This window comes from Coffea arabica, chromosome 2c (genome assembly GCF_036785885.1).
Source record: "Coffea arabica cultivar ET-39 chromosome 2c, Coffea Arabica ET-39 HiFi, whole genome shotgun sequence".
Classification (NCBI taxonomy): domain Eukaryota; kingdom Viridiplantae; phylum Streptophyta; class Magnoliopsida; order Gentianales; family Rubiaceae; genus Coffea; species Coffea arabica.
The window spans coordinates 16,347,765-16,373,975 of NC_092312.1; the positions used below are offsets into that span (position 1 = coordinate 16,347,765).

Sequence of the window (26,211 nt, forward strand, 5' to 3'; positions counted from 1 at the left end):
TTAGAGTTTAGGCATTAAAGTGCAAACTGAAAGTATAATTGAAGGGTGCAAAGTATAACCCTCGCTCCGTTGAGTTTCGATCCTTAATTACTATTACAATTCAATCAAATGAGCGTTTCCCTATGTATTAGTATCCTTGAATTGCCATTAAAAGTTGAGAGCACCGGATTATGTTTTGACATTTATAACGTACCATCGAGTATATTTGCTGGTCCAAGTTCAAGTGAATGTCTTTGTTTCTCGGCTTAAAATTTGCAAAGAGGACAAGACATCTAATCCCATTTTTCTTTCTTTTTGGACGACAAGATTTATATATAGATGCTCACGTCTTTGTAAGGATCAAGATTTATGGTAATTTAGGAAGGTTAGTGGGAGGATCTCCAAGCTTTGAATATATGGCTTGGCAACTTAACGTGCGGTGGCCACTGGGCACAGGGTAAAGTTGAATTGAACGAGTGGTGACAAAATCAGGGAACAATAATAATATCTCCCCATTTCGTCTTCTACTTTGCCGACTACCTTTCAACTTGACATCCTCACCCCAGTTGCAGATATTGCCAGGCAGGGAAAAGAACGGGATTAGAGTAAGTTTTGACTTAAACAACCATGCATTTTGTCCCAAATAGTAATACTCAGCCGAAGGTGGGGTAGAATTGTCCATCAAGTCAAAATTTGCTACTTTTTTGCTCTCCTTTCGCCCTCCAAAAGAAAAGAAAAGAAAAGAAAAGAAAACAGAAAGTGGACATATTTTTTTTTCTATTTCATTTATCTTAATTGCATTTTAATTAGAATCCTGTTTATGACTAGCATGATTCTGGCCGAGTATTCAGAGATCATCAAAAGCCGAGGAAGATATATGAGGACTCTTGGAAAAAGAATTGCAATTATGTGCCCTTCCCAATTTTAAATTTTCAGAACGTGGATGGCTATTCCGTTTCTCCAATTCTTTTGACAGGAGAAGGTAAATCCGTAAAAGTAGTGCTCAAAACTGAAGAATCTAATTGATTATTCCAAGAAGATGCAGAGCCTCTTTGTGTGTGTGTGTGTGTGTGTGTGTGTGGATGAAATCTAGTTTAACAATACCGGTTATAAGGGCGTCGACTTCATCAGCTAGCATTCGGACACACAAAGCCCGCATAAATCTATGTAATGAATATTTGCTCAGTATTTTGTACCCAAAAAAAATTTGATGGAAAAATAGGCAATCCTTTTACATTAATAGGAAAGCATTAAATCTTACAATTAATTCATCAACTTGATGATAAATTCACGGCCATATCAAAATCTGGCCAAGAAAACAATATAGTGGTCAGCTTTTTAATTTATACCCAATTACAACTTATTCATATTCATTTTCTTATTAATTGCATGCAGTAATTAACTTTAAATATTCATTCATGAAAGTGTCTAAAAATCTTGAGTGGCAATAACTAAAATAAAAAAAAAAAAAAAGATAATGATAGACTACTAATTATTTGAAAAAAAATCAGAGTGTGACATATCTATTGCCCCATTTGGATAAATAGATGCAACAAATTCCCCACCCTCTTGCTGCTTCACCACCTTGTGGTTGCAGAGGAGACGGGTGGGTCACTCACTCCTCAACCTTTAGCCAAAAAAAATAGATGCACAGATCGGCTCCTCCTTCACTGCCATGCCATGCATCTCTTATAGCTCCTCCCTCGCGGCTATAAATAGAGAGGATCGCTCCCATCGAAAATCCCAAGTTCATCTATTTCTCATTCCCCGCCTTCTTGATCATAGTACAAGATAAACACGATACAAATCACGTAAGTAATAGTGCCATGGCTTCAAGCTCGCTAAGTTCACGCAGGACAGGATCATCATCATCATCATCATCAGCCGCAGCATGGACTCCGCAGCAAAACAAACTGTTTGAGAAGGCTCTTGCCCAATACGATAAGGAGACGCCGGACCGGTGGCAGAACGTGGCCAGGGTTGTGGGCGGAGGGAAATCCGCAGATGAAGTCAAGAGACACTATGAAATCCTTGTTGAGGATGTCAGGCGCATCGAAACAGGTCGCGTTCCGTACCCAAACTACACCACCACAAGGGGAACCACTGCTATTCCTAACTAAACAAAAGGTACCGAAACCTCACTAGCTGCTAGCTGCTAGCTGCTAGCTACTAGGACTGGATGTGTGTCTGCTCTTGACGGGTTTAAACAGTAGCTTCTTGTCCATTTTACCTTTGCCTGATTAAAGTAACAGGACCATTGAACGTAAAATAAAAATTACTGTTTGCCTAGATTTCTATGTACGTGAGCCCACGAAAAGCATTGAACCTCTTACATCTGTTTGCTTCCCAATTAAGCAATTAACCCCAAAAGCATCACATCTGACTCGTAAAAATATACGATAAAGTAAGTAGTCTTGTTTCAAGATTTCCACCACCTGTCTACATTCAACACAGGACCTTCAACAGAGAACGTACAACGCGAGAAAAAGATGAAATTTAACGGAGATGCGATGTCATAAGTCGGTCTCCCATGCTAACATTCACTGAAAAGCCGCCTTGCTTGTGTTTTGCAGGCCTCTCAAGCGCTGCAAAAATGCCCAAACCGTAATAATTCGGAGTATTATGTCTACGATCGATCCCGCAGTCCCGTGTATCAACTTAATTATAAACTCAACTCACAATATTATATTATATTTTTAGTGAGGTATTTTGAAGGTGCATACTATTTTCCTTTTCCAGTGCAATAATTAATTCCTCCCGTGAATGGATAAATTAAATGTTGTGTTGTCTAACTTTTATATTTTGCGGCAGTTATTTATCATATGAAAGTGAAGAAGCACGATTTTAATTTTATTTTCATTCTCAACCTTATTCAGTCAGATTGCGGGCCTCCTGGCTTCGTTTTCCAAGTCAAATAAATGCACTCCGTAATTTGGACCACTTTTTATTTTTATGGACTGATATTCGACAAACAAAGACCGGCCACCTAAAATGAACAACTCATAATAGTCGAGGAAAATGATTAATTGGCCTCTAAACATACCTCGACCGGAAACTCAATAAATAAGCTATATATGTTCATAATATATATCACATCGGCCTCTTGGGCCACCAATGTGACAGGAAGTAGAGAGAAACTTGTAACTAAACTTCCAACTTCCTCCCCACAGTGGACCTCACAATTTTTCGGACCTCAACGTTAAGCTCTTTTAGAAAACTATATATATGTTCAGAGTTTTAAACAATTTTAGAACTAAATTCGCTTTGACATGCATATGTTTAATTTCTTCAATCTACTTTTCGTGCTCTTAGTTGCATGTAATCAGACGGCATTTGATCGTATTAGTTAATTGAGCTGCGGAGGAATAAAGGATAAATGACGAACATAAGCTGTATATTTAGCCTGAATAGGCTTATTTCACTTGGAAAACCTTAGGCATTTCCCCTGTCTCTGGAAAGTTAACATAACATGTGCCCAACCAAAGTATACATTAGTATCTTGTGCTGCAAACATTGGAGTTATACATCAAACAACATTTTCTTATTACAAACCGCGCGTACTACAAAAGAAAGAACGAATTTACTGGAACTTCGTATGTGCAGTGTTCAAAGGAAATTGTAGTATAGTTATATGCAATCCCCAATTCTCAATTCTCATGCGTAATAAAGTTCTGAGGAATCTATCTTTATGGCAATGTCATGCGTTTGCTCTAATTTTTTTTTTAATTATTTAATGGTACCGCTTTAAAAAGCAATCATACGCAACCTTATCTCTTCGTTGACTCCTCTAAAATGCGTTGAGGATTTCTTGTTGTGGGTTAGAATCATCCCCATTGGATTTCTTTTCATTGGTCTCTTCATTTATCCATATCTAAATTTATACAATGTTGTAAAATTATGCAATTATGTTATTCTTTTTCCTTTTAATCTCTAGACCAACATGAGAAAAAATGATACTTTTTTTAGAATATTTTGGCACTCAATTTATTCTAAAACATTTGAACAGTGAAAAATGAGTCAAAAGTATGATAAAATTTGCAATGAAAAATCAAAAGGCAAAACTTGGTCAATTTGACATAAAATTTCATATTTAACTAACTAACACTAGCACTTCAATATATGGGATAATTTCAGAAACCTCCCTTGAGGTTTTTAGTCATTTAAGACAGCTCCCCTCACGTTTTGAAAATTACACATACCTCTCCTAGAACATAGGTTTGGGTTTCACCTTGATGATGTAAGACCAGAAAAATATATGAATGCCCAAAATTGCCCTCATCTAAATTTCCTTAATAACGGTGGATTTTGACATCTCTATAGGTTTCGTCCATATGTTGCACACCAAATCGTTAGTTATAAAACACACAATCCTTACATTTTTCCCACTCAAATGGCCAATCCCTCAGTTACCAAAATTTTTATAATCTCTGCTCTCAATATTTGGGTTGGTCATCCTAAATCAAGCCTATATATTTTTCTCTGAATTGACATAATTTTATTGAGAACAAGTTTGATTTTTATCAAGAGGAAACAGGCAAAACATCAACAAAAGTGTAAGTTTGGGGTAGTAGTTTTAGTACAATCTATCAAACTAATATTTTTCAGTAATCTAGTAATTTTTTTTATACCCAATGATATGAACAATTGGATTGTTGGCCGTGATGATTGCTTGCTAATCAACAACAGTAGCATATTTGAGTGATAAAAGGAAGCAGACATCTACCTTAATTAGTATATTTGGGTAATAGAAGACTACAATTTTATTGGTCATAATTGAACTAGTTTGGCCACAATACATTGCCTGATCAAGAAGAATTATTTTCCTTTTTTCTGTTGTCTTTCTCTTTTTTTTTTTTTTTTATCAATGACTTGTCATTTGAAAAATTATGAAGATTATTATAGTCATTGTCTATCATCAAGAAAGGTAAGCGTAATATTAAAAATCTCAAGGGAATACAGTGAAATTGTTAGAAATCTCAGGGGAAATTTCTGAAATTATCCCTAAATATATTATGAACGGAGTTGATTTTCATAAAGAAATTTTAAATTAATTTTATTTGGATGTAATGGAGAGAAGTTCCCTCCAATGCAACGGAGAAGAGTCCGGTCCACTTATTGTTAGCACTCCAACAACGTACTATATTATCACTTGGTCACGGTTACGTAGAAGTGTCACGTGATACATTAACGCTAATTATACCATATCCCGCATTAAATAAACAAGCCACTTCGACTGTGTTTGGCAGTATTAGCGGCATCCACGGCACTAGCTGCTTCATTTTTAGAACGCAGATGGACCGTTTCCTTATGGCTAATAAAAAAAATTAATCCAGAAAGTGACATTGAACGTATAACACATGGCAAAAGAGTCTAGAATGGAGCGCTTTAGTTTAAGAACCCAAAGATAGGTGATTAGCAACTAGCCGACATGGTTGAAACCTTAAACTGAATATCCATGTAAATCCAGCTTCAACTGAAAACCAAAAATAAAAAAAGGGACGAAGGGTTTTTGGTTTTTTTTTTTTTTTTTTTTTAAAAAAAATATGACATCCATAAGAAAGCTAGAAAAGGATGAGCTTAATGAGTGAAGTCCATTTTTTACCCACCATATAGCTTATGATAAACTATACACCGATGCAAGAATTTTCTTGAGGCAGCGGTTGTAAAGGTAGGGTCGGTCCATCTGAACTAAATGCCCTGCACCCTCTATCCATACCAATCTTGCTTTATCTCCTAATTTCCTATAAAATCATGAAAGGCCAGATTTGAAAAATGATAATAAATACTGCAGGAGATTATTCTTACGCAAACAATAAATAAATAAATGAAGAAAACACCATAACTCTGCTTATCACCACTTAATTAAAACATCTTATTAACATTTTAATATGGCTGAAAATGGGCTTACTTTTTTAGCATCCAAGCAAACTCCAGGCTCAAAATCCTGTCATTGGCGCCCCAAAGTAGATGGATCCTCTGCGTCAGATTTTCCAAATTGGAAGAGCCAAGAAAGAAAAAATCACTTCTTCTATACTATATATATATATATATGATGCGTAGTAAATCTCAAAGATGGTTACTTTTTCTGCTTGATATCCTAAATGAATAATCACAAACATTTTTGAAATTTGTATTAGGGATAGACTTCACACCCACAAACCTGAGAGTAGTTAGCTGGAGCCAAGTCATCATCACCGAAGTTTAAAGCGTCAAGCAGTTGAGCCTTCTCCTTTCTATTGTTGTACATTACCTGCCAATTAAACCATAACTTTTGTTTTTGACCCATCAAGTTTTGATCTCACTACATATTTACCCCTCTTGGGTATTGAATCTGTCTGAATGCGAAAGTGTTACGCCATAACTTTGCTATATGACATTTTCAGTCTCTTATAGTAGTAGTATTATAGTAGTATAAGATTTGAGAGCAACACATCATCACCCAATCACCCACCCACCCACCCACTAATATGTATAACTCTAGTTAGGGCAATAAATACGTTAAAGCAAAAATTAGGGACTAAAGTGAGATATCCTCAACATATAGAGATAAATTTTGCTAAAATAAAATGCTTGGGACAAATTGGACTGAGTGAAGTCATGTCCTTCCAAATACGACAAGCTAATCATCCCCGAAACTACTTTTAGAAACAAAAAAAAAAAAAAAAAAAGAGACTAGTACATAGGGGAAAATAAAAAAGAAAAGGGACCCGATATCTGAAAGTGAGGCATAATTGCAAAAGTTAGGTCTCCTTTAAATTGCAATTTTCTAAATTTTTAATTAAAAAAATATACTGTAATAATTTGATATATGCAAATTTTAATCACAAAAAATACATCATAGATTTGATACATGTAAAATATAAATATAAATAAGAAATGTGATCACAAAAAAATGTAAAACTTTTAATTTGAAAAATTGCAAACCAAATAATTTATGGACAACAAGGAAATCAACACAACTTGACGCACCTCCAGAAAATCAGAAACAACGAAGTCAGGAAACCATTGGAATCTGTGACTGCCAAAGGACAGCAGCATTCTACCAGCACTGATCGTTTCCGGCAACAAAAAATGTGACCACCGTGAAAATCTCTTCTTCTTCCACGATTCTGGGGCCTCATCACTGGTCTCGTCATCTGACTCCATAACTGTCCCGGTAACAACCACGGACTCGACCATGTTAGGATGCAGCTTAGCCAGCTTGAACGCTACCATCCCTCCATAACTGAACCCCACGACGCTGCACTTTTCCACTCCCAACATCCGCAACCCCTTAGCCAGGGACTCCGCCTGAAAGTTGGTGGACCGATCAGGACGGTCCGTGATCGAGGCACCAAAGAATAGAAGGTCAGGCACTACAACCGCATACTTCCTACTCAATGCTCGGACTTGGAAGATCCAAGTCAGCAAGCCATCTGCACAAAATCCGTGTAGCAATACCACAACTGGTTTGTTAGCCATTTCATTAGGGACCCAAAAGTTCATGATGGTCCCTGCTTCGATTTCGATTTTCTGTTGTGTGATCCCAACCAGCTTCATCAACAAAGCTCCAAAGGGCTTCGCGGCAGTGAACAGGTTCACCATTGTTCCAGTCTCTGTGTAGTGCAGATGGATTAGAGGGCTTTAAAATGCTAAGCTTTTGCTGATATATATTTCTCGAGTTGTGTGCCCATGTATATATATACTCCCTCTATCTCGTTTTGATAGTCTAATCTTTTCTGCACCGTTTAAGTAAAAGTAATTAAATTGATTACAAAATAAATTTAAATTATTATTTTTTTAAAATATTCATGCATTAAATAAAATTAACTTTTTATATATCAATATATTTTAAAAAATTTAATTGTATTAAATGGGGTAGGTTATATTTAATACTAATAATTTATATTAAATAAAATAATTTATAGTAATAATAATTTATATTAAATAAAAATATTTTTAAAAAATTAAAAAAATAATTATATTTTTTAATTAAAAAGTAAATTATAATTTGAGACAGATAAAAAAAAATTAGGACTGTCAAAATTAACTGAGTAAGTATATAAAATCTAGAATTTGATGTGCTTGCCAAGACAACGACTACTGCATCAGCATGTCATAAAGACTGCGAGAAGCTGTGCTGTGCAGGCTAAGGAGAGTTATGATGGCGCAGAATGCCCATGGCGTCAGCATTTATCGGGGCGGATTTCATTTAGTACGCGTCCTTGCACACCGGTGGAAGATCCTTAGGTCGCATTCATGGTAATTACTGCTGTTCGTCTACCAGTACTTTTCAGACAAAGAAAGTTAATACTACGTAGTACAAAATGTTTTTTTCCTTTTTTTTTTTTTTTTTCCAATGCCAACTTCATGGACATGAGACGTCTCGTGGAGTGAGCAAATGAGATAATGGGGGCTATAAGAATGAAGTTGATCAATGGTCAGTAATTGAGTTGAGAGTGCTGATCATACGTTTCAATTCACCGATACTTAAGCTTGTCATGTGCTCCTAATAATTTGGTTTCCTGAGTAATTATTGACTCTTAATCGACGTCCACTTCTCCGGCTGCGCATGATTCCTTTTCCAATGTTACATCCACAACTCTCTGCCTTCTTAATTTGTCCGCAAAACAAAGAAAAACACACGAGCAATTTAGTTCACAAACATGAATCTGCTACTGCAGCTGGGTTCGGACTTCACTACTCTTCTAATAATAACTGTTCTCCATTCTACTTGCTCGTTAATTCTATATCTGGTTTTAGGATTACCATAAACTAAACACTGAGTATTAAAGTTTGTCCTGTCTCAAGAAAGAGAAATCTTATTAAGCAACACAGAACAAAGAAGACTTTGTCACATCATAAGATTCATAACCAGAAAACTATGCCCTCCTTCGGAACCAATTGGCTAATTGGACTGGATGTTGATATCCAGCTTTCTTGGTGAAAAGCGGTAAAAGGCACGACCAGTAAAGGGAAAGAAGCAGCTGGAAAGCATGCTGGAAATAAATGGAGCCTGACTGTTGATCACCAACCCTAGGAGGAAAGTGGTAACACTAATGGTCCACTGTAGGAACTCAACTGCTCCCGGATGATAATTTTCATGTTTACGGGGCTCATCATTAAGGATGATAGGATATAAATGCGATCCCGGCCACCGATTTCGTACAAAAATCGATAATTTTACTGGGACAGTAGCTCCAACTCACATTGACTACGATGTCCTTGACGAGTCCATACCAAGTGTTGACGTTCGATGAGAGATTTACTGCCGTGGCATTAAAAACACTACAACGGCAATAACATTGGGGAATAGTAGTATAAGTCAGGATTGGAGTAAATTAGGATTTAAGTCTTTAAATGCAAAGGGCAAGACTAGGTGGTTTGGCGTTGTGACTTGTGAATTAAAACATCCACACCACCCCCCGCCCGCCCCCGGAAAAAAAATTGTTGACTGACCGATAAAACTAAGCACCGTTTGGATTTTTTTTCTTTTCCTTTTTTCAGAAAAATTGTTAACATGTTACCATTTTTTTTTTTTGGATTAAATGCAGAAACCCCCCCCCCCAATTTGTCATTCATTAAAACCTTTACAACCTTGGTCAACTAAAAAATAAAATGAAAAAAAAAAGAGAAAAACACCTTTTTTGTGTTTTTGTTTTCTGGGAAAAACGAGTCTTGTGCATGCCAAGAACATTGAAGTAGTGCCATCAATAACATGCAATAACGAAGATTTATGGTTTCAACAAGGTCAAGTACAAAATGTGAATTCAGTTCTTACATTGGTATCGCAGGCGATGGAATGGCCTAAAGAAAATGAGGTCTAGTACAATAATAGCGGACGCAAACGGCATAATCTAATCCCTTGTCAAGGCTATGATCGACTTGAAAGAGCTACATCTCACGACTCAGTGGCGGAGCCACATTCAGCCCAGGGTTGCAATTGGTTGTCTCTTTTTTCTGGTTCGATCGGTTCAAGAAAAAGGTTAATCATAATAGCATGTGTTCTTCCAGCTCCAGAAACACGACGCTTGAGGAATGTGCATTGTTAATTACAACCAAGGCTAATTAGTTAACTAGAGGATGTAAATGAATTTAGTGTGTGAAAACATTTCTTTCTTGCTTTCTTTCCCTTTTCAAAAATAAATAAAAAAGTGACCCAACAATTAATACAATACAGCCACAAATGAAGGTTCATTGCTTCGACGTTTTTTTTTTTTTTTTTTTTTTTTGGGGGTTAAATTTTCACAGGCGGAGTGACTGAAGAATTTTCTTGAGGTGGTTGTTGTAAATGCAGGGTCGCTCTAGATGAGAAATGTGTCCGGCGTTCTCCATGCAGTACAAGCTGGCCTTGTTTTTCAATTCCCTACAACAAAAGCCAGTGACTCTTTCAGTACATTAATGGAAGCTAAAAAGTTGCCTTACAACTTGAGTATATTATAGATAAAAGTTGAGTTTGGACTTTGGGGGGAGGAGACACACAAGTTTATGTTATGGGGCAACATCCAAGTCGAGAATGTTGTCTTCATTCGCCCACAGTAGATAAATTCTCTGCAGTAATTAAGGAGGCATTTTCGAGTTAGCGCCACTAGATCATACAATATGGAGTAGTATTTTTTACAATATATATATATATATATATATATAGCATGGGCAACCTGGGAATACGCTGTGGGTGTAAACTCCTGGTCGGGGACAACCATTGCCTCTAGAAGCTCCGTTCTCTCTTTCCTGCTATGGAACATAGCCTGCAATGAGGAAAAGAAATATGTGAGTATCTTTTCCCTCTATATTTGCGGCTACAGGATTGGATGCTACCCTTTTTAGCTTGGAAAATTAGATTTAGACAGAAAACAAGGGAAAAGGAAAGAAAACTTTTTTTTTATTTAAATTCATTTTTGAAGGAAGACAAGGGTAAAGTTGCTCCTTGTTACTTGTTAGGGACGTTCAAATGGAAAGAAAATTAACCAGAGAGAGAGAGAGAGAGAAACGAAATGGAATGATGGAGATAGATGAAGGGAAACTTCAACTCATTTCTTGTTTTTTTTATATATATATATATATGTGCCAAATTAACCCACAAGTGTCAAATATTAATAACACCAAATGAGTTCAAAATCAATTATTTTCTCTTTTTGCCCTTGTCTCTCAATCCTATTTTCTTTTCTCACAGAACTGTACCTTTCTCCTTTTCTTTTCTTTTATTTTTTTTCCCTTCCTGAATTCCCAAACTCGGCCTTACATCTGACACTGACCTTAGATGGCTGACTGGAGGAAAGTTGGTAAGCATCTACCACCTTCTGCCTGCCCCCACAAAATTATGAAAGAACTTATCCTCAAAAGATTGAGAGACCAAGTTCCAAGTTCAAAATTGATAAGGAGTGGACACCAAAACTGTAGGTCTACAAGATCGTCTAGGAAGTCGGAACCAATATTCAATTGCTAAGTCAGACATTGATCGTGCCACTTCCTGAGGTTAGGATGATACGAATTGATATTACTACATAATAAATTCAGTAAGTTTTGACATAGATGTTATATACATAATTGACGCTGAATAAAAAGAGGCATATCGTCGTACCCGAAACCCAAAAAAAGGGAAGGAATTATTGTAGGATGATATAAGTCTTTCTATTTTATAAAAAAAGTGCTGCATTAATTATTCTAAATGATACGTAAAATAATCACCTATTCGAACACCTCCAATGCAATCTATCCTGTGTTTCCAGTTGGGATAATCGAAGAGAAATTGGAGAGAAGGCAACTCCTCCAACAAGCATGCATAGAATACAGGCAACTGAGATTGAACTGAAATACCATTAACCATTGAAACGCTTGCTAGGGGGGCAATTATCTACTACCCTCTGCCTGAAAAACCGTCATCTGCATCTGCTTTTGCCACTTTTTCTTTGGCCCAATCTTTAAGATTTTATTCTATTCCTAACATGAATATTACTAGTACTTCATCATATACCGGGGATGTTGTGGATATAATACATCGATAAATTTGTTTAGAAAGTAGATCTGGTCTAAACATCATCCACCTATGATTAGGTATATTCAAGCTTTACGTCGTACTTGTATTCTTGCCATCACTATCACCCAAAAACACATCGATTATGATATTTGCATAGTGGTAGCTGTTTAAGTTGGGAATAGACGTGTTTTAGAGGAAGAAGATATCAGCTCTGCATTTTACCACATTTTCAAATATTGGGTTGATGAGATGGTGTAATAAATTTGGGGTTAAAAGACCATATCTATCCAAGTTTTTGTCAATTTGTTAAAGCAAAATTCTCCCGCCCGCTACCAGTTTCTCTATAGGGAAGGGATTTGGGTGAACATTCGAATAAGTAGCAAGAGAGAAAAGAATATAGCAAAGTACCTGGAGAAAATCCTTAAAGATGAAATTAGGAAACCTGGTGAATAAGCTTGAGTAGCTCCCGATTGAAAGAAGCCGTCTGAGTCCCTGCACTGTTTCCGGGAACAAAATGTCCGACCAGTTCGAGAACCCAAGCTTCTCCAATGTCGCCATGCTGTTTGATTCCGTCGAATCCGGAACTGATCCGAACACAATCATGGATTCCACCAAGTCAGGATACAGTCTCGCCAGTTTGAATGCAATCATCCCTCCATAGCTAAACCCCACCACGCTGCACCTCTCCACTCCCAGCTTCATCAAGCCTTTGGCCAAGCACTCGGCCTGAAAATCTGCCGTCCGTTCAGGTCTCCCGGTGATGGAGTCCCCGAAGAAAAGGAGGTCAGGGACGTAAACGGCGTAGTTTCTTGTCAAGCCCAGAACTTGGAAAAGCCACGTAAGAATGCCGTCGGCGAAGAATCCATGAATAAGTACCATCGGCGACTTATTTGTTGATGGTCTTTGGTTTTGGTGGCTGACGACTTGGGTTGGGACCCAAAAATTCATGATTGTCCCCCCGGTTCGATAATACCAGCCAGCTTCATCACTCCATGCCAATGTTTTTAAATCCGGACCGTCAATCGAATCGGTGAGGTAAAAGGATCAAAATTTAATCGATCAATCGGTTCAATCGAAATTTAATAAATAAATAAATAAATAATATATATATATATATATATATACACACACCTATGCACAGAATAAGATATAAATGTCGAACCACAATAAATATAAGAGCAATATCCAATAATTAACACACACACAATTAACATAGTTATCAAACTTACATGTCCAATTGTCTAAATATTAAAATTAACAAAAAACAATACATGTCTAGAAAACAATCAAAAGGTTCAAACGAGTCCAATTTCTGAGGCTTCGATAATCTTCTTCATAATTCTGGGACAACAAAACTTCAAAAAAAGCCATCTTGACAAGTCATCATCATTATCCAAGACCATTATATGAATCACTGACAAGTGATAAAAGTATAAAATCATGTTAGTTTCATCACACCAACTGATACAAATCTTAAAAATAAAAATAAAAGAGTACAAATAATTCTATACCAATTACCATTTGAATATTTAATGTCAATCATCATCTTCATCATTAAAAAAGTTTCGACGCTGAAATATTTCTAAATCAACATCTTCTACTTCATCTCCATCGTCTAAAAAATTAGCATATTTAATTATATACATATTCAACGATTGAATATTATATCATACTAGCTTTATTTTTTGCATCAAACTAATGATTTATGTCAAACTAACCTTCAAGTTGTTCAGAATTTGACCATTGACCATGAATTGGAGGTTCTTCAAGTTCTTCCTCTAACTCCTCATAATCAAGCTCCTCTTCTTATTCTTCTTCAACCACCCAAAATTCTGTTTTATTAATTGACTCATAATCAACGAGATCATACGATATCTTTTGCTCATTATGCCTATAACATATATATATATATATATGTATATATACAACATATACACTTAGTTAGTACTAAAATATTTTCTTAAAAAGAATGAAATGTCATTTATAAAAATAAACCATTTACATGTACCAATACTGCAAACGTAAATTGTAATGCACATATACAAGATCATTGAGCCTTTGATGCTCCAACCTATTTGTAAGTGCCCGGTGCAACCCAATGAGTACAAACAATTTCACAATGATGCACAAAGATATATCAAATTTAAGCACAATAAAGAAAACTTAATTAAAGAGAAAAGATAAGAAATGCAAACCAAATATCAATCCAATAGCCTCTTCAATTGATGGCGATGCTAATCAAGATGTACAAGTGAAGGTTCACTCCTTCCTCACCCCAAATACTCTTTGGTTGAGCCAAGGAGTTTTACAACAATTCTAGTTAACCCTCAACAACCTACACTTGAAAGATCACTCACCCAATTAAGAACTATTTTATACAAATGAGGCAACCTTCACCAAGGTTTTACCACTCCAAGTGATAGGTTCACCTTCACCAAGGTTTTCACTTGAGCAACCTCACAACCCAACTTTCCCAACCCCTTATACAACCAACAAAGAATCTTTCTACTCAAAAATCTCACTTGTAAGCTTGTATTTTGTGTTGGCAAAAGTATCTTGTCTTCTTGTACTTTGGGGTGTTTATAGAAGGTGAGAAATGGCTTCAAAAGACTCTCCAACGGTCAAATATTAAATGCTGTCAAAACTAGCCGTTGGCCTGTCGGACGTCCGAGACCTCCTGTCGGACGTCCGAACCCTGCGTCCAAACCACCTGTCGGACGTCCGAACCCTGCGTCCGAACGTAGGCAGAGAGTCATCAAATCTTTGCGAAATTTCTCGGACGTCCGATGCGATCGATGTGCGTCCGAGGCGTGCGTCCGATCCTTCCGGACGTCCGATGCTTCTTCACGAGCGTCCGACAGAGTTTCCTTCTTGATGTTCTTCATTCTTTCGGACGTCCGATAGCGTCCGACATGAGTGCCCTATTTTTGCTTCTTCTTTTATGCCACAAGAATCTGTTCTAACAAATTACTCACATAAAAACATTAGCCCAAATCTACATTTTGGTTTGTTAATCATCAAAATCAAGGATTGATCGACCAAGGTCAACAATCTCCCCCTTTTTGATGATGACAAACAAAATGAAGATTTCTTTTATCAAATAAGTTCAAATAAAGCTCCCCCTTAGAAAGTGCCAACATACAAAGAAATTTCAATAAATCCTACTCCCCCTTTTGGCATCAATCAAAAACAAACTCCCCCTTTATTTTTCAAATCAAGACCATATTGAATATCAAAATTTTCAATTGTACTTACAACCATATAGCACTTCTTGGATCAAATCATCATGATGTGTCTAAATATGAGAAATTTCATTTGGTACCCTTTCTTTATAGGGTCCTTGGGAGTTAATACGACATGATCTAGCAATCCACATGAATTTCATGCCTTTTCTCATATTTTTCTTTACATAGCAATCATTTTCCATATGTCCAAATTTGCAATAAAAGTTACACATGATAGAAGTATTTTGCACATAGGTAGATTTAATGCAACTAATTTTCTTATTTCTTATCATAGCAAACTTATTTGTGCCTTGAAAAGATTTGCTTTCTTTTGTTTGAGAAAACTTTTATTTTTCATTTTGGAGAAACTCGTTCAAGTCATTAATTCTTTTCTTTAACACATTTTGTTCCTCCAACATTTTTTCATAAAACTTTGTTTTTTGTTCTAACTTCCTTTTCAAATTATTTTTGCAATCAAAAACACTTTTTTGATTTTTTAAATCATCATTTTCCATTCTCAAACATTTGTTTTTTTGAAACAGTTTGGAGTTTTCTTCCAACAAATTATTTATTTTTGTTTTCAAATCTTTATTTTTAGCATAAGATTTTCTCAAACTTTTATGCATTTTAATCATAAGAATTTTCACATCATCATCTTCATTATCTTCATCACAAGAAGAGTGATAAGAACTTACCTCATCTTCTCCAACGGCCATTAGTGCCATTTGGGCCAACTCTTCTTTTTCTCTTTTTGAATTGCATTCATCCCATGTAATTTTGCAATCTCCTCTTGAGCATCTCTTGTTGAAGGTCTTCTTGAAACTTTTGATGTGAGGAGTTGTATCATTGTCCACTTCCATGAATTCATTACCCATGAAGGATGGGTTATCCCCCACTTGAGATGCTTTAAAAGCTATGCCTCTCTTATACATTCTTGCATTTTCTTCCTCTTGCACTTTGAATTTCAGCTTTAATTCATAAGAGGTTAGGGTATCCACAAGAGATTCAATGGACATAAAATTTAAATCCTTTGCCTCTTCTATAGCATTTATTTTGTTTTCCCATTCTTTTGGCAAGGCATTCAAAATCTTTCTATTTTTCTCACCCAAAGAATATTCTTTTCCAAGCAATTTAAGATCTTCAATAATGTCACAAAATCTACTACACATCTTATCAACATTTTGAAGAGGATGCATTTTGAAAAATTCATATTGAGAAACAAGCAAAGATTTCTTTTGTTCTTTAATATCTTGGTTACCTTCATGAAATACACACAATTTATCCCAAATATCTTTAGCTGATTTACAACCTTTAATCCTGCTAGATTCATTTACATCTAATGCATTGTACAATATACAAATGGCCTTGGCATTTAAAGAAAGGTATCTCTTGTCTTTTTCATTCAATTCTTGTCTAGTCTTTAATCTACTCAAATTGGTGGTGGAGTCAACTATTCTAGTTTCATAAGGACCATCTTCTACCACATACCATAATTCAATATAAACGGATTGTAAGAAAATCATCATTCTTTGTTTCCACATGCTAAAATGAGAACCATTAAACATAGGTGGTCTATCAATAGATTGCCCTTCTAAAAAAGAAACTTTTATGGTTGCCATGATTTTTACTCTAAGCGGTTAAGCTTGATCAAAAGAGACCAAACTCTGATACCAACTGTAAGTGCCCGGTGCAACCCAATGAGTACAAACAATTTCACAATGATGCACAAAGATATATCAAATTTAAGCACAATAAAGAAAACTTAATTAAAGAGAAAAGATAAGAAATGCAAACCAAATATCAATCCAATAGTCTCTTCAATTGATGGCGATGCTAATCAAGATGTACAAGTGAAGGTTCACTCCTTCCTCACCCCAAATACTCTTTGGTTGAGCCAAGGAGTTTTACAACAATTCTAGTTAACCCTCAACAACCTACACTTGAAAGATCACTCACCCAATTAAAAACTATTTTATACAAATGAGGCAACCTTCACCAAGGTTTTACCACTCCAAGTGATAGGTTCACCTTCACCAAGGTTTTCACTTGAGCAACCTCACAACCCAACTTTCCCAACCCCTTATACAACCAACAAAGAATCTTTCTACTCAAAAATCTCACTTGTAAGCTTGTATTTTGTGTTGGCAAAAGTCTCTTGTCTTCTTGTGCTTTGGGGTGTTTATAGAAGGTGAGAAATGGCTTCAAAAGACTCTCCAACGATCAAATATTAAATGCTGTCAAAACTAGCCGTTGGCCTGTCGGACGTCCGAGACCTCCTGTCGGACGTCCGAACCCTGCGTCCAAACCACCTGTCGGACGTCCGAACCCTGCGTCCGAACGTAGGCAGAGAGTCATCAAATCTTTGCGAAATTTCTCGGACGTCCGATGCGATCGATGTGCGTCCGAGGCGTGCGTCCGATCCTTCCGGACGTCCGATGCTTCCTCACGAGCGTCCGACAGAGTTTCCTTCTTGATGTTCTTCATTCTTTCGGACGTCCGATAGCGTCCGACATGAGTGCCCTGTTTTTGCTTCTTCTTTTATGCCACAAGAATCTGTTATAACAAATTACTCACATAAAAACATTAGCCCAAATCTACATTTTGATTTGTTAATCATCAAAACCAAGGATTGATCGACCAAGGTCAACACTATTCCTTGTCTTAGTATGAATACGTTCAAAAACACTCCAATTACGCGCACATCCTGAAGAAGAAGCTGTTTGACTCAAAACCCGAATTGCAAGTTTTTGTAAGTTGGGAGCATCACAACCAAAGAGTTTCCACCAATTCTCTGTCATATTCAAAAGTTAAATATAAACAAAATATTTTTAAATTAGATATATATATTAGAAAGATTTAAATGCTAGAAAAATATAAATTACCTGGTCTATCTTTCTTGCTAGTAAGAATAGCAAGTTTTCTGTCAAAACTTCCCTCCTGCTCTCGATACATTCCAATTTCTTTTGTTAAATTTTCCTCACTGCATCAATTTACATTTGATTCTATGTAATCCAACAAACCATTTGTAATTTCTGGATGTGTAGAGAATGTAGCAGTGTCATATTAAAAAGCGGGATTTAAAAAATATGCCGTAGCATGCAAATTTTTCCTCAACATCCTATCCCATCGGTCATTGATGATATCAATGTAAGGCTTATATAGCCTTTCATTATTCCTAAACAACTTCTTGATTCCAGTAATTGCTCTAAACAAACCTTCATACACATACCCCAAAGAAGGTCTTTCATCAGTGTCACAAACTCTCAACAACCGAATAATAGGACCCATTATTCTCACTGTAATCAAACAATTATTCCATGAAAAAATTGTGGAAACCTCCCCTGAGGTGTCTAGCACTGGCACTCACCTTCCTTATGGTTTAAGAAATTGCACTGATCTCCCTTGAACTTACTGATTCTTTGCATATTCAGTTCAGGCAATTAAAATATTGTTTGAGGGAGTGAAATAAAAAATTTGTACCATATTTGCCATTTGTGCAATATGCCAAGTATTATTAACAAATGAATGACAAAATACTACAAATCAATTAACAATTAATAAACTTTAAAAAGTGTAGTTTATGGGTAAATAGACATTACCTATTCAAAGTATTAGCTCTTTATGAGTATTTTATTTTCAAACATTTAATTTATGATAAATACATCAATGTTTATAAGTAAAATTCAACAAATGTTACAGTAATATTCTTACAAAAAAGAAACTAATAGATTCTATATTTAATATAAATTAAATATTAAAAAAAAAAGAAATGACCCATAAAATATAAATTCTTTATGATTTTCCTCTATTACATGAGCAGAGTATTGGATCTTTATGAGCATTTTATTCTGAATCATTCAATTTATGTTAAATATATAAATGTTTGTAACTAAATTGAAAAAGTGTTGCACTAATATTTTTGCGAAAGGAAAACTGGTAGGTTTTGTATTTAATAAAAATTAAATATGTGAAAGTAAATACAAATTTATTAATAGATAATGCCTATTTACACATAAACTACACCGTTTAAAGTTTATTAATTGTTAATTAATTTGTAATATTTTGTCATTCCTTTACTAATACTACTTGGCATGTAGCACAAAGGACAAATCTATCACAAATTTTTCATTTTATTCTCTAAAATAATATTTTAATCATCTGGACTGAATATGCAAAAAATCAGTAAGTTCAAGAGAGGTCCGTGCAATTTCTTAAACCATAGGAGGGGTGAATACAAGTGCCAGAAACCTTAGGGGAGGTTTCTGCAATTTTCCCAATATATATTGTCATGTTTCCCTCAGTGTATAACAAGGACGCGATGCTGGGGGAAATCGTGCAATTTCGGTCGCGCCAAATTCAACATTTTCGAACAACTTCCACATAAAATGATAGTACTACAACTACTACTTGACAAGCTTTGGAAAGGACACAAACCCCAAGCTCACATCGGATAACAACAATTACTACTAATGAGTAGTACGAGTATCATCTACTTACTTAAATTATTGTCCAATCTTCGTGGAAATCTATAGAAGTACCTGTCAGACACACAACTGTTGGTGATGGTAGCTTGATGAAATACTAATTATCAATTGCTAGACGGCTAATCAGTTGGCCATCTCAACAGGATACCTATCGACGCAATCTTGCCATGGACTATTTGGAGATGGCTTCACATTTCTGAGAGCCTGCCAAACTGCACTGTTGCACTTGAATCCACTCCCAAAGGCAATCTGCCAAACTCGATGCCCTTTTTTCATCCTCCCCTTAGCTTCAGTGTATGCCAATTCGTACCAAATCGAGCTAGAAGAAGTGTTCCCAAATCGATGCAGAGTCATCCTAGAGGCCTCCACGTGAATTGGTGAAAGTTGCAAATTCTTCTCGAGCTCATCAATCACGCCCCTCCCACCAGCGTGAATGCAGAAATGGTCAAAGGCAAGCTTGAAATCTGGGATATAGGGCCTGATCTTGGCGTCATTGCAGAGCTTCCGGGCCGCAAGGGTCACAAAGAAAAGCAATTGTTCGCTGATGGGCAGCACCAGAGGCCCCAGCGTCGTGATATTGGTCTTGAGGGCACCCCCCGCAATAGCCATCAAATCTTTGGATAAGGACACCCCGGTTTTCCCATGGTCATCTTGTTCCTGATAAACACACCTGAAGGCAGTGTCTTGGGCCCCTTTGTGAGTCCTCACCACATGGACAAGCTTGTACTTGGCCCTTCTCTTCTCAGATGCCTTATTTGACAATAGCGTGGCTGCACACCCCACACGGAACAAGCAATTTGGGATCAGCATTGATTTCTTGTTACCAAAATACCAGTTCTGGGTGATGTTCTCGGTGCTGACAACTACTGCGTATGTGTTCCGGTGAACCTGGAGCATGTCCTTAGCAAGATCAATTCCGATAACTCCAGCACTACAGCCCATGCCCCCCAAATTGAAGCTCTGAATATTGCCTCTTAATCCGTACCTGTTGACGATCATGGCAGAGAGGGAAGGCGTGGGATTGAACAAACTGCAATTCACGACAAGAATACCGATGTCCTTAGGCTTGACGTTGGTGGATTTGAAGAGATTTTCAAGCGCGCCGAACATGACTTGCTCAGCTTCTTCACGTGCGGTGGACATGGACGGTCGGGGTGGGACGCAGTGCATTGCCTCGGGCAAGTACGTCTCCACGCCAAGACCAGACCTTTCCAAGATCTTGCGCTGAAACTCCAAAGAAGACTCGTCGAAATCTCCAGTGAGCCTGGAGTGGTCCATGAATTTGTTGAACTTGACTTGGAGATGATGAGGAGGACGATAACAGGCATAGTCGACGAGGTAAACGGATCTAGGCCGGGTCATGATGTAAACAGTGGATCCGAAGACCATGATGGCAGTGGCGAGGAGGACGGTGATGAGATTGAGTTGGAGTTGGAGATAGAGAGTCTGGAAGTCTTGATAGTTCATCTGGGAGGCTTGGAGGAGTGTGATGGCAATGAGGGGGAGCAGGCACAGCGTCAAAAAGTGAGACATGAGATGGTGGTATCCCAGTTTAACGTACTTTAGGTTGACGCTCTGGACAAAATCTGGAAGCCCTTTTCGAGCTCTTTTAATCCTAACAACCGGATCGGCACCGGAACAGCAAAGGTTACCGTCAGCCGCCTCGTTGTGATTGCTCATACTACGGCAGGAGGACAGTAATGGCTTTTGGTTCTGGGTTTTGTGTTTTGAGTTTGGGGTTGTAATGTAACGTAACTAATGTTATGTTGCGGGATTGTTTCACTTTCAAATAATCAAATGTGTTTTGTTTTTTTTTGGGGGGGGGGGGGGGGGGGGGGAGGGGGGAGGATGGGTTGCTGTCGACCAGGTATTATATGTACCGTGCGTGTGCTATGTGATCTATGATGTAGAGGAGTGTGTGTTGCGGGTGTGCTAGCTGTGAGTAAGTAGCTGTGAGTAAGTAGGTACAGAGGGGAGGACGGATCTGGAAAGAAGGAAAGGGTAGATACAACTGCACAACGGCCAGAGTCAGTCAATAACAAGGCATTGGATGAGAACTGTACAATCTTGTGGACTGCTCTACTCTAGTTTTTTTTTTTGTTGGAATCAGCAAAATGGTGATGGTATGTAACCATATAGTAGCAGACACCGAGCGAGCATTGATGAAGAAGGTTAGAAATAGCGGAAATGGAGGGAAATTTTAAAGCGATTAATTTAATTTGTCAGGTTTATTCTTAGCTCTGCTGCTGCTGCTAGTAATTGTTTACCCTCCTCACTCTTCTCTGTTTATGGTCATCTCCCATTGATCTCTGGCTCTAAGCCGGGGAATGATTTTGTACACAAATTCAACAATACTTATTGCGTTAAGTGGTAAGACGCATTTTGGTTATCAAACATACTGAATACAAAATTCTGCATGATTTAATTTGCAGCGTTAAACAGAGACGAATTATGTAACACAACAACTTGCAATTGTAAAGTGATTTATCGCCACACATGGTAAAGTGGACTAGTCTAACCTTCGTACTTGACGTCAATTTGACCGATTGATTATTAAATTCCAATAAAACGTTTGGAACGGAAAAGAAAAATAACTTCAAACGTTTCATGTAACCAAATTACATTTACAAACGGAACTAAAATACTTGAATGAACATTGAGTACAAACTTCACTTCACGCTCCAATTGAAGGTGTGATCTTTTCTACTTACTTTTGAGGTTTGAATTTGTTTTCTCTCTTTTTTCTTTTTTTTTTTTTGCGGTCCCTGAAAAGTGAATGTGTTTGTTTGTTTGATAATAACACTCCAAAAAAGTACCTTATTTGATTACTCCTCGTTAATTTGGTTTAAAGGTAATTTTTGGTAAAGTCGAAAATTGGAGCTTTTGGTTTGGCAAGCATTTCCCGAATACAAACCTGTGTTAGGATCGAAATAGTTCTTTTTTCTTTTTTCTTTTTTTTTGTGTTGGGAATTCTGCCATGACATCAACAATCAAATTTCCAAAAATAGCTTTTAACTTTCTCACTTAGTCCGAGTGAAGGCAATGGGCTGCGGCCCAACGGGAGACCATTACCCTCCGCCAAGCCCATTACAGACAACTTGTTTTCCAAGCCGGGACACACTACTCTACGCCCGGGGCGTTAATCAATTTAAGCCGACACCCAATCAGACAAAATGTCGGCTTTTTTCTGCCCACTGAATTTTCAACACGTGGAGACTAGATCAGCCCCACCTCTATTCTCTTGTAAATAATTTTATTTATTTATTCCACAGAGCATTCTCACACGATTTTTAATATTTGCCGGCGTTTTTTTTTTTTTTTTTTCGATTTCGAAGTTAGTTAGAACTTAGAAGGCAAGCTCACCCAATTGCTTCAGTTTGATCTGAAAGGTACTCGTTTTCTATCCCTTAATGCGAATAATTTCATTTACTTTTCTTAATTTTTTGGTGCTCCTGCTTTTAGGTTCGGAAATCTTCCATGCATAATCCTTTACTATGTTTTATCGCAATCTGTCAGCGATTCCCCTAACAAACTAATTCAAGTTGAAGTGGAAGAGTAAAAGGAAAAAATTGAAGTCTCGTAAAGAAATCTGAGTCTATTGATATTGTTTGCATTCTCTGTAAGCCTCTGCGGAATTTTGTCAAATAGTTGATATGCGTGTTGTTCCTTAATACTTGCTATTGCTTTTTTGTGGCTTGTTAACTTGTAGCTGGGCTCGAAGGCACGGTTAGATGAGAAAGATTTTTTGAATTATCTTGTCTATAATTTTATCCTCTCGGGCTTCTTCTTCCCGATGTCCATCATGAGGGATTCGTTTCTTTAAGTTGCCTAGAATTTAAAAGTCCGACAAAATTTCGTTGTTCGTAATCTGCGAACAACTTTTTAGTTGGGTTGTCTGACTTGTCCGATGCTTCCCAAGATGAGGCGCATGTGGTTACTATTCTTTTTCTAGCTTCTATTGAAAAAATTACATGATGCTTTCCATTTCTTTGCATTCCCACTTCTAAAAGGTTTAGGAGCTTATGAGAGCGGGAACAGGGACAGTGTTGATTGGTCAGGGAAGCACCTTGATCGTTGTATGGCTTTACATACTTGGATTTGGTCGACTGAGAATGTTATCAGTTCACAAATTTGTGAATTTTTAGTGGCCCTGTTATAGTATGGTTTTCTCTAATTTGAATATTGACGTTCGATCCTGTGAAATATTAAATACCATGTAGCCTGTTGGTTTTGCGGTAGTGCATTATTAAATGCTCTGTAGTTTGTTGGTTTCACCTGACGATATGCTGATTCTTATTCAAATGTTTGATATTTAGTTATGTGTGGTTTGGAACTGGTACAACTAGATAAGGTTGACTAGGTAGTGGGAATTGTGTAACAATATAGTCTTGCCTAATGCATTTTAAGAGCTTATCCGATCTTAGACTTGGGCTAGGTGATTTTCTTTTGCTTAGATTTGAGTTTATGTGATCAGCTGCAGAAGGTCTGTGAATCTTGAAATCAATTTGCTTGCTATTTGGAAACAGTTCCACTTTCTTGTTTCCTATTTCCTTTCTATTGTACTTGAAGTGGGAACTCCTTGGGTGTCTGGTCTTTCAGAATCTTGTTGATAAACATAACAAGTACATGCTAAGCTCTTCCTAGGTAAACGAATATTTGCTCCTTGTTGAGTTAATGCTATTGTCAGTGAACACCTTAGGGTTAACATTTTTTTTTTGTTTGTGGCATGGTCATAGTTCTTTAGGGAAAAGCTTCACACCAGGTACCATGGCAGCTGAAAATAGCCAAAATGAAAAGCTGCCATCCTCCAAAGCTCCAACTCAAGCCATGACTTCTTGCAGAAAGAAGAAGAATGAAGATGCAACCTTTTTGGAAGATTTGAAGGATCACATAGATGAGTTCATGCATGCTTCAATGGATGAGCACAAAACTTGCTTTCAGAAGACAATAAAAAAGGTTTTAGTCCACTTCCTTATACCAAATCCTATGAGGAACTTCTTGAACCGCGAATTATGAATATTCTTTGTCTAATTACTAGTATTGTTGATATTAATTTTGACCTCGTGCAGATGTTTAGCATGTCAAAAGTTGTTGCAGAGCGAAACGCAGAGACTGCTAATGTTGAAAGCTCACTGCCCCTTCGAACATCATTGTCCGAGTAAAATGTCCCGCAAGTTTTGTATTAACAGCCTGATGTCAAATAAAAGAGGAAGACTTTACAGTTGGTCGCACATCCCACTCTGTGGATGTGTGTTTTCTGTCTGAAATGGGAGAATCGTCCATCTTCCCCATTTTGAGTTAGTTTGTCATTTATATCACTGTGTTAACATGGTGGAGTTGATAGCGTTTGTTAAATTGCATATTAACCTGGACCGGGGCTGGTCATGAGATGAAATTTGGTTGGGTTTCTAGTGTCTTTTTTTGCAAAAAAATACAGTTGATTTCAAGCCTTTGACTTTGCGTGTGCGGTGTTGTATGTTCATATATTGTGTAAATAGCTTCGTAATTAGTTACCAGGCAGTTTTGTAACTCGTGAAGTGTGCTTGATGATCTGTTGGATCATAAAGGACGAATACTCTTTTCCTTGGATGCAGTTAGCAAAATACTACATACGGAAAATTTTAATGCTGAGATGCGTCATACGGCCTGCAAAAATTAGAAAAATGTTGATTGCACTGTGTGTTTTTTATTTTTTTTTTTTAAATAATGGTACTCTCGCTAACTATCTTTTTCATCATATATAGTAATCTAATAAATGAAAATTACATGATAAAATTTGATAATGAAAAAAACAATGGAGTGCGACTAATATGTAACTTCTGAATTTTACTTAATGTCCCACCCAATGTCTGGATGGGCAACCATCGCCTCATGAACCGTAGGCATATGAACCGTGTAAATAGTTTTTAAATTTTTTGTGGGGCGCTGATTTATTATTTTCTTTTTTGAAAATTATGTCTGAAAGATGAAAGGTAGTTGAAGGGATTTCCTAGAAACACAAAGTCTATTTATTTTTTTTTAGAAAAAAAAATTCTGTATGATTTATTTATTTGTGTTTTGCAAATCATGTCTGAAAGAAAGATAGAAGGGAGGCGGAAAGTATTTAGTAGAAACACAACGCCTATTATGCCCTGCCCGGTTTTGGTGTCAGTTGTTCACCAGTTCGTAAGGGAAGGCAGTTGGATTAGAGATTGGAGTGCCAATGCCAACAATGTCTGCATGTGCGGGTTGTTGAAGGAACAACGCCCCGAAAAATGAAGAATGAAAAATGGTGCCTGTAATAATACAGTACTAATTTTCAAGTACTCTTTTATCTAATATCCTAACTGCTGCTACCTCAATGGACGCCCAAAGTGGTAGCTGAGATTGTCTGTCGACTTCAATCTCATGAGAACGCAGGCTGTCCTCAAGTTCAGTAACAAAAATTTCAACGTTCTGTTTGAATTTATTGTGACGGAAATTCTGGTAGTAGACTAAGAAGGAAAGGGAAAAGAAGAAGAAAAAAAAAAACAAGAAGTGTCATTTAGACTTGTCTGTCTTAGGGCTGTGCTCAAATTGTTGTTGAAAA

General features: G+C 37.0%; 4 protein-coding genes across 6 annotated transcripts; 1 reads left to right on the forward strand and 3 right to left on the reverse strand.

Moving 5' to 3' along the window:
• Positions 1–5,321: 5,321 nt before the first annotated feature.
• LOC140035093 (uncharacterized) lies at positions 5,322–7,639 on the reverse strand. 2 transcript variants are annotated; one of them, XM_072074630.1, is made up of 4 exons: positions 6,949–7,639; positions 6,140–6,247; positions 5,888–5,955; positions 5,322–5,720 (listed from the first exon to the last, which is right to left on the reverse strand). In XM_072074630.1, exons 1-4 carry the CDS (start codon positions 7,561–7,563, stop codon positions 5,594–5,596), a joined length of 918 nt encoding a protein of 305 aa, XP_071930731.1. In that variant the 5' UTR covers positions 7,564–7,639; the 3' UTR covers positions 5,322–5,593. The 2 variants fall into 2 exon arrangements, with proteins under 2 accessions (XP_071930731.1, XP_071930732.1); XM_072074631.1 differs by having other exon boundaries at positions 6,140–6,229; positions 6,949–7,637.
• A 2,413-nt stretch (positions 7,640–10,052) lies between these two features.
• On the reverse strand, positions 10,053–12,930 carry LOC113733493 (uncharacterized). Its single transcript, XM_072074632.1, has 4 exons — positions 12,344–12,930; positions 10,617–10,706; positions 10,441–10,509; positions 10,053–10,324 (listed from the first exon to the last, which is right to left on the reverse strand). The coding sequence occupies exons 1-3, from the start codon at positions 12,881–12,883 to the stop codon at positions 10,450–10,452; spliced, it is 690 nt and encodes a 229-aa protein (XP_071930733.1). The 5' UTR covers positions 12,884–12,930; the 3' UTR covers positions 10,053–10,324; positions 10,441–10,449.
• Positions 12,931–19,427: 6,497 nt separating this feature from the next.
• LOC113731278 (3-ketoacyl-CoA synthase 4-like) lies at positions 19,428–21,418 on the reverse strand. The gene has a single exon (XM_027256446.2). It carries the CDS (start codon positions 21,321–21,323, stop codon positions 19,767–19,769), a length of 1,557 nt encoding a protein of 518 aa, XP_027112247.2. The 5' UTR covers positions 21,324–21,418; the 3' UTR covers positions 19,428–19,766.
• A 1,467-nt stretch (positions 21,419–22,885) lies between these two features.
• On the forward strand, positions 22,886–25,057 carry LOC113731279 (uncharacterized). Of its 2 annotated transcripts, none has more exons than XM_027256447.2 (3): positions 22,886–23,032; positions 24,380–24,599; positions 24,713–25,057. In XM_027256447.2, the coding sequence occupies exons 2-3, from the start codon at positions 24,411–24,413 to the stop codon at positions 24,803–24,805; spliced, it is 282 nt and encodes a 93-aa protein (XP_027112248.2). In that variant the 5' UTR covers positions 22,886–23,032; positions 24,380–24,410; the 3' UTR covers positions 24,806–25,057. The 2 variants fall into 2 exon arrangements, with proteins under 2 accessions (XP_027112248.2, XP_071930734.1); XM_072074633.1 differs by lacking the exon at positions 22,886–23,032 and adding an exon at positions 23,048–24,287.
• Positions 25,058–26,211: the final 1,154 nt, after the last annotated feature.